Raw genomic sequence first — 8,828 nt, forward strand, 5'->3', positions numbered from 1 at the left:
GTGCTGTTGGATGTTATATCGGCTGCACATCATCAAAACCAGATGTTGCCTTAATGCTCCTCCTCACCTTGGCTCTATATGCTGCTGTAGACCTTCTACCCGCTGCTCCTGATGGCTTATTAATGGCAGGGGGGGGGGGGGGATTACACCATGGGGATCAATAAAATATAATTTAACGCTTCAGCTTTCTATTTGATGGTCAAAGCGACTTTTTAAGCCCATTTCCTGCCCAGAGCTCCTCCCCCTGCTGAGGAGACGCAGCCTGAGAACATGATGCTGCCTCCATATGTTCACACTTGTTCTCCGCTGTTCTTCTGGAGACATTTCCCGCCTTTTTTAGGAACATTTCTTACAGAAGGAAAGCGTAAATGTTCTTTAAGTAACAGGCAGAATGTAACAGAAAAGTCCTGTATCTGATTTAGAGTTCCCACCGGCCTCGTCCTCCATTATAATTTTGTTTTGTCCCGTCATCACCTTAGGAGGGACGTCCTGATCTTGGAAATGTCCCTGTGAGTCCACATTTTCTCTGCGTATTGATTGGTCTTGACAGTGATCCACACACAGCGCCTCTATTGCCTTTGACACCTCTGGAGCTCCTGTCAGGGTTCTGGCTCCTCTATGATACAAGCAAGGAAAACAAAAGGAAACTCTAGTGTCCTGTAAAGATGAAATCCAATTTTAGAACCCTCTTTGTCCTTTTTCATGCCTTTTCTCTTCTTCTCAACTTCATTGTTATGCGCTTGGAGCTCACTGCACATTCATTATACCCAGTGTGTGTGTGTGTGTGTGTGTGTGTGTGTGTGTGTGGGGGTTGTTAGAGGAGTGAGAGACATGGATTCATTTCCACATCTCCCACCTGGAGGACAGTGACGGTGTTGTGTTGTATTTTTAGGATCTCTGGTGCTGTGAGGCTGTGAGAGCTGAATGCTGGTGATGTGAAATGACACCAAGGTGAAGCGCTGTGATTCACGTGATCTGTGTGTGTGTGTGTGATCTGTGTGTGTGGGGTAGTGTGCTGCTCATCTGAAGGAGCCTGGAGGCAAAATATGTCTGCTGCAGAAATGCATCACTGTCCCACTTTAGACAGTTTAGGAGAATGCTGTAGTGCTTTACTAAAGATCTCACAGGGAGATAGAAGAGAAATCACAAAGCCTCCCAGTCTCTAGTAAGTCATTCTTACTAGAATATTATGGGAATATTTACACCAATAAACAAACAATGAAATACAGTGAGATCAGTGTGAGATCAGTGTGAGATCAGTGTGAGATCAGTGTGAGATCAGTGTGAGATCAGTGTGAGATCAGTGTGAACTTGGTGTTGATCAGCACAGACACATTTGATGTTCCTGCAGTAACGTTATTGTGTTCTTAGACCTTTAGACCTTAAGACTTTGACTGTGCTGCTTTCTCTGCCTCTCACTGCGTCTTGTCTTTTCCAGTGAAGACGATGAAGAGTGCAGAGATGGTGAAGACATGAGCACGTTTCCATGGAGTCCTCTTTCAATGCTGTAGAGCTCCGGGAGCTGAGGGCCGGAGGAGGAGGAGGAGGAGGAGGAGGAGGAGGAGGAGATGCAGGTGGACCATGTTCTCCTCCACAGACGGCCTCAGCAGCCTGGAGAGCAGCCGGCCGGGGCTTTGAGAACGCTTCCTACCTGCAGGATGAGGAGCAAACCTACCAACAGGGGGCGCCAGCATCAGCATCAGCATCCTGTGACCCCACGACTTCAGTCAACACTAAGGTCGCTCACCTGGTTTGATTCCTAGTCACTAAACACTGACGTTTCCTTCAACCAGGTCAAAAAAGGCTCAGAGGAAAACTCAGTTATAAAATGTAGTTCTTGTTTTGTCTCCTTTCCTTCTTTCCTTCCACCCAGACGGAGCAGCAGCAGGCCTCCACTCGGCCGTACGATGAAGAGGAAGGCGGTGAAGCTCACGAGGAAGGTCACGACTTCACAGATTATAACCCTGCTGACGACCACTCGGCAGACTACGGCTTCATCTTCGCCCTGGTGTTCCTGGTGAGCGGGATCGTCCTGGTGGTGATCGCCTACACAATCCCCCGCGAGGCCAAGGTGGACCCGGACTCCGTGTCGGCCCGTCAGATGGAGAAGCTGGAGATGTACTACGCCCAGCTGGGCTCGCACCTGGACAAGTGTATCATCGCGGGCCTGGGCCTGCTGACCCTGGGGGGCATGTTCCTGTCCGTGCTCCTCATGGTGTCCATCTGCCGCGGCGAGATGTACCGACGCAGGGCGGCGTTCGTCCGGCCCAAGAGGACTTACGGCTCCATCAATATGAGGATGAAGCAGCTGGCGAGCGGTGAGGCGGTAGGAGGTGAAGGGGAGGTAGGGGACAGAGGCGGGGAGAATAACACACAACCAGGTCCGACCCGGGACAACAACAAACCTGAACCAGGACCCAGTAGGCACCCTCTTCCTCCTCCATCTTCTTCCTCATCTGCTGCAAATGGAGCCAATTAGCTTATATGTTTGCCTCGCTGTGATAAAAGGCGCTGCTGTGTTCAGACGGGGGCCATACAGCGGTGCAGGCTTATGCCCCCTACAGGAGGGACAGAGGAGCACATGTGGAGCACCGGGCTTTGCTGCTGGACTGACCCAGTTTGCAAAGCAGCGTTTGGGGAGTTGAGGGAAAAGTTCATTTAATGCCGGCGTAGAGGATGAAGGGAGGCGAGACTTAATCCTGTGGCAGAGGAGAGGAGAGGTAAGCCCGCAGCAATGTGATGATGTAATAAGAGCACATTTAGAGGTGAATGGAGAGAGAATGGAGTCCTGATATGAAATCCTATTATGTTAACCAGAGACTGAAATAAGAAGCACATTGATGAAAGAAGCCCTGGAGGCACTGAGCAACACTTTAATGAGGAAGAGCAGTGTTGATACTCGGCTATCAGGTGACCGAAAGATCTTCAACATTGACACACTTAACCGCATCTGAACACCCGATCATAACACAGACGTGAAGATCTGAACTCATAGACCGGAGGGCGGCACCGGACTGTAGAAGGGAAGTGGGATGGAAAGCAATGCAAGCTCACGCAAACACACACAGGCAGCCATGTTGTGATGTATAGATTCACCACCAGCAGCATCAATAACAGGACAGTGATTGTACACAATATGAACTTCCTCTGCATATTTCTAGCTGCGTTGTGCATCAAGCTACTTTCTCCAAACAAAACAAAACAAGCTCAAGTCTCATTGGTGCATTTGGACTGGAGTAAACAAACTCACACATTAGGGGCCGTCCCTAATTAATAGCCTCGTAAAAAACAACCATCAGGATCGTCCACATTACCCAGAAATCATTGCATCAGCAAGCAAAGGGCCCTTAGACACACTGACTTCACCTCAGTCCCATCTTTGTCTCTGCGTGTTGGTGGCAAATCATTTGTTTGTTCACTAATAAGGAACAAAAGAAAGAACGTCTCCAACTGACAGAGAATGTTATGAACAACAGAGATTTTCAGCTGAGAGTAGCGTTTGTAACTCTCAGACAGCTGGAAAAGATAATCAGTAATCCATCAACTGATAGAAAGAGACTCTGTGTTGGTGTGTAAGGCAACACACACTCTTAAAGGGGACACACAGATTTACATCTTCTTGTTTTGAGGAATTTGCTTTAATGCCACTTCTATTCTTCCTTGCTGTCCCACTATTGTGCACACTGAATGAAAACAGGCTGTTTTAGTTACCGTCTCTTTAAGGATTAACCTTGCTCAATTCTGATTGGTCAACTCCATCCGGCCTGAGACGGCGTCACCTGTGGACGGTGAAACTGTCTGATACAGAAATAAGGAGCCATGTTTCTTCTACAATCTGACCGTTTTGCAATGTTGAGCACAAACTCCTCTTTAAATGCTGAAACCCCAGAGCGGCTGGCGCTCTATCCAAGCTCTATGCAGTGACTCACAACCTGTGGAAGTGACTGGAACACCTTGAATCTCTTGTATATGTGGACTAACGCCATCAAACGCTGCTGTAAGTGAATCTGGCACATGCACTAACAATGATCCAAACCTCCTCATTGATCCTCTCGTCCTGCTGCTTCCACTCCAAACTCCCGCCTGGTGTTTACTCATCAGTGTGTCCTGCTGGCATTGCTTTCCACTGTGTTCAGACCCGATGTGTGTGTATCCTGCTGCCGCCGCTATCAGCCTGAACTTGAATCTATGTGTAGATGATGGCATTTATACAGCCTATGACATTTAAAGGTCCCCAACCACAGATACCTTCACCCTCACTAGTGTTTAGTCGCCAATCAAATCTGAGCGCCCAGCAGTTTATGTGAGTCGTTACCACGGCTACTGCATCGGGAAAAGTCCATAAGAATATTTGTCCTTAGGAAATAAGCCGCAACAAAAGAACATACTCGTTTAAAGTGCAGATATTGGGTTGTTCTGTCTCTTAGCAACCTGGGTTTGACAGACGTGGACCTTTAATGACACAGCACCCACTTACTCGTGTGATATGTAAACTGATATTTACTGTATGTCATGTAAGGATACGATATGCCTTAATGAGTAAACACAGCCACTGTAAATGATGTATATGTATACAGTATTATTATGCTAATGTATTAAAGGGACAGTGAACCAACCAGCCAGGGTTAATGTAGCCACACACACACACACACACATACACACGTACTCATATACACTTGTGAGGACGTCTTTGCAACAGAGTCAAACCTAAAATGCACACACACACACACACACACACACACACACACACACACACACACACACACACACACACACAGTATTCTCTATAGAACTATTAATAAGCATATTTTTGTTTCAGAGTACAAATATACAGTAACTATTCCAGATATGGTTGTCAGATGTAGAGGTTCAGTTAAAGCTAAAGCTCAGAAACCAAAAGCACTAAATCAGGATCGTCCTCAGCGTTGGTCCAGTCGCTCTCTGTCTCTCTGTTATCAGCAGATTAACAGGATTCTGACTCTGTGTTGTTCCACTCGGTGATTCCGGTCCATCATGACATCATCACAGCTCAAAGTGTTTGATGGAGCAGCTGGTTGTTGTTGTTGTTGTTGTTGGCTGATCACAGGTTCACGTCCCTGCGTTTGTGTCTCTGCCTCTGCTGGAGAGTTCTTGTGTATCAAAGTGCTTCATTCATGTCCATGAATAGGAGGGAGATGAGTGAAAACAGAGAACCTATCTTACGCTCCATATTTTTTGGAACAAAATCAAAGTTCCTAGAAAATAACTCTTATATTCTGCTGTGTTGTGAAAATGTTCACATCCAGGAAAACAATAATTCATATTTTATAATGTGTTTTTAACTGATTTAGCTCTTTACTCTCTGCGCTTCCTTTCCTTTCCTTCAGCCTGTAGGGGAACAAGGGGAGTAAACATTCTAACATTGCACTCTCGGGCTTCCCACTTGTCTTGAGGCTGTTAGAATAAGAACACAGCTTGGCTTAAGCAGGTTTCGGGGTCAGCTCACTGTGATAGAGATGTTTGTTAAGTCTGTCTGGACCTGCAGGTCGTCATTAGCAGTGCAACAACACAAGCAACAGCAAATCACCCTGACAGAGGGCGGCGGTGCTCTCAGTGGGGTCGCTTCACACTGGACGGAGCGTGAAGCAAACACATCTGGATGAGTTTCAGAGTGAGCTTTGATGGATGGAGGGTTTCAGTAGGTCAGGAGGAGGAAACCTGAGATTGATTTGTGGAAACTTGGACCCTCCCTGATGTGATGCTTTACTCAAGCAAACACACACAAATTAATGACTGGATGCTTTATTTGAGATAGAAACAGAAGACAGAAGCTGGAGACGTGAACCTGAGTGTGTGTGAAGGAGCTGAAGCGTGTCTGCTCTCCTCTGACATGTTTGAATGTCAAGAACACGAGCACCTTGACCAAAGACACAGAAAATCAATCTTTATTCCGTCGACGGTGCGATGAGTCCGTTACCATAGAAATAGTCTATTTATATCAAGGACGGTTGGTGGAGCCGTTCTCCGGTGACATGGAGAGTCCTTCTGAGGGTGCGACAGAGGAGACAGGCTCATAACCTCTGAAGCCCTTTAAGGAGGAAACCATAACCTGAGCAGATGATTTGTCAGCGTTTTTAGAAAACAAACGACAAATTTTACACTGCAAATGATGTAGCAGAGCTGGAAACCTGCCCAGATCCTGAGGGCGTCTTGTCCCAGTTCACACCAGACAAGGACAAGATATGGCTGACTGCTCAGAATCTGATGGGGGCGACAGGAAAGGATGCGGTTGCAGCAGCAGCCTGATAGTTCAGCAGAGTAAACGCATCAAATATGAATGGAAATGTGTGTTTTTTTGGAGAAGACGTGAGGGCCCAATCATGTGCCAAGGTCATCACAGGGTCACTACTCACTGTACAAACTAAATCATCCATATGTAGGGAACAAAAAATAGCAGTTTGTGATTTGAACAGTTCTACGGAGAGTAATGTTTACACGTGATACACGGTTTAAGGGTTCTGCTGGGTTCTGTTGGACTGTATGAGTTCCTCCCTGGTTCTGTTCAGTTATGAGCAGGTATCACTGAACCTGAACTGGAGACAGAGTTGTGCTGTTGGTTGTGACTGAACACTTTCATTCATTAAAACAACCTTAGAGATTTTATTTTGAGTGCTGAAAACATAAATGCATCAGGAAAGAAAAACATTAGCTATGATGGATGAGGGTGGACTAACATGTTTAGCTGTTGTTTAGTATGGAAGGACACATTATAGCAACAACAGCTCTGTTGGTGGAGACAAGCAGAGCTCCTGGTGAATAAAACAGATTCTGCTTTAGATAGGAGAGCTAAACTGGAGGAAAACAGAAGTTTAAACATAAAAAGCTTAAACAAATCACCAACCCAACCTGACTGAATGTCCCTCTGGCTCTTGCTGGACGCTGCTCTTCATGTTTGTAATATGCACAACATCAGTAGCATTTGACTCAGAGACTGAGATGAATGTACACATGAATGTCGTAACACAGGAGGAGCAGCAGTGTCAGAACTGTGTATGAACACATCTGTATTTCACACATTTCACAGTTTATCAGTATGTATAGAAACAGTCCAGTTGTTGCCATGCGGTTGCCATGCGGTTGCCATGCGGTTGCCATGCGGTTGCCATGCGGTTACCATGCGGTTGCCATGCGGTTGCCATGCGGTCGCCATGTATCGTACTCTTTACTGTATAAACATTCTCGTTCTTTTACTTTGTCTCAAACATACATACAGTATAAAGTAAAGTAAGGTAAATGTTCTGAGGTGATATTTCACTGTGGTAGAGACTCGTGCATGAACAGTACTGCTGTCTGAACTTGTTTTAAAGGGGCAACAACTCATCGATCACCTCTGCAATTCCACAGAGTTTTCCATTGAGTTTTGGTGAGATACGGATCTCCTACCTGAGGTGTCACACGGTCACGTTAGCAGGCGTGTGTGTGTCTGGTCACTGAGTTTTGATCATGTCGGTCATTATATTCAGCACAATTTGTCACAATAAGGACCCTCACTGGTGTTATCATAGATTTAATAGTTCATACCTTTCTTGTCCTCCTAAACATCTCGGAGTATGATGTACACAGATATCACATGACCCATGAGGTGACACAATAAAGGTCTATTGATCAACAACCCTATGATGCCTGCTGACATACTGAGGTCCCATCACATTACAATATGAAATATGAACAGTGAGTTGTTTCTCCTTTAACAGCACAACAGCAGCTGACTGTTCAACCTGTGTGTTAAAGAGGAAACTTTTGTTTATCAAAGTGAAATGTCAAAGTTAAAGGCCCACAGTGAATATTACATACATGTATATGAAATGTAAGAAAAGAATGTGAAAAGTATTATGTGTGTGTTTGTAAGTCGCCTTTTCAATCAATGTATGACAATGAAAGTAACACTGAGCACAGTTGAATGGACATGAAGGTGACGTATCGCTTTCATTCTGCTGCACTTATTACAAACTGCATCATTGACTCTGTTTAGTTAGGGGACAAGGTTTCATATTACAATCAAGCTATTTGAATTGAAGTGCCATGGCTCCTCTGTAACGACACCTGAGCCCAGCACGGCCATGTGATGTTATGGTGACGTGTCCCTTTAACTTGAGTGCAGGCTCGGGTCTGGACTCTGCATCAAAGCAGACAGGGGTCAGAATACAAATCAGAAGCCCTTTCAGTATGCAAACTGGGATCAGATCAACTGGCAAACGGGATGGGAAACGTGCACATTAAGCCGAATGCAGAGCAGCGATACACTATAGTTCACTGCATCCTCTTCTACAGGATCTAGAGCTTCACAAGTCAGCAGTGGTTCTTGGGAATATCTATCTACTGACTGGACACAGTAAGGAGGCTGCTTCCTCCCTTTACTGGCTTAATGTCTTAGCTGATCTTGACTACACTCTCGCTTGTACACACAGCTGTTGTGCAAGTGGCATTGATCACATATTTGCTTGTGTCCCTCAATCTAGATGATTAAATATTATAGCCACTAGGGGGCAACGTTAGACCAGAAACAGCAATCGCCCCTGATTGGAACTTGACTTCTGTGAGAAAGGCAGAAGAAACAGAGCCGCTACATGAGGCAGTACATGAACCCCATGGTGCGTCTGTGTGGGTCACATTACTGCATGCACAAAGTCTGTAGTTATAGTATACACACACACTCATGCAGTATATGAGTGTGTGGAGCTCAACGTGCAGTGATACAATCCAGGGCTTCTTTTATGAGGCATAGATCTGAAACCACAGGGTCCATTTTACTGAAAGGCTTTCCCCTGCACAGACCCTCCATCCGTCAC

The 8,828-nt window shown here is 45.8% G+C and overlaps 1 protein-coding gene across 1 annotated transcript; it reads left to right on the forward strand.

Moving 5' to 3' along the window:
• The first annotated feature begins 1,454 nt into the window (after window positions 1-1,454).
• On the forward strand, window positions 1,455-3,274 carry tmem74b (transmembrane protein 74B). Its single transcript, XM_076147368.1, has 2 exons — window positions 1,455-1,738; window positions 1,874-3,274. The coding sequence occupies exons 1-2, from the start codon at window positions 1,487-1,489 to the stop codon at window positions 2,477-2,479; spliced, it is 858 nt and encodes a 285-aa protein (XP_076003483.1). The 5' UTR covers window positions 1,455-1,486; the 3' UTR covers window positions 2,480-3,274.
• Window positions 3,275-8,828: the final 5,554 nt, after the last annotated feature.

This window comes from Genypterus blacodes, unplaced genomic scaffold, assembly GCF_046128005.1.
Source record: "Genypterus blacodes isolate CSIRO-AG114 ecotype Tasmania unplaced genomic scaffold, CSIRO-AGI_Gbla_v1 ptg000037l_1, whole genome shotgun sequence".
Lineage (NCBI taxonomy): Eukaryota > Metazoa > Chordata > Actinopteri > Ophidiiformes > Ophidiidae > Genypterus > Genypterus blacodes.

Bases quoted from the DNA above. Each gene is read 5' to 3' on its own strand.
- tmem74b (XM_076147368.1), top strand. From the start codon at position 1,487: ATGGAGTCCTCTTTCAATGCTGTAGAGCTCCGGGAGCTGAGGGCCGGA. The intron at 1,739-1,873 runs GTCGCTCACCTG...CCTTCCACCCAG, and splicing joins CGACTTCAGTCAACACTAAG to ACGGAGCAGCAGCAGGCCTC.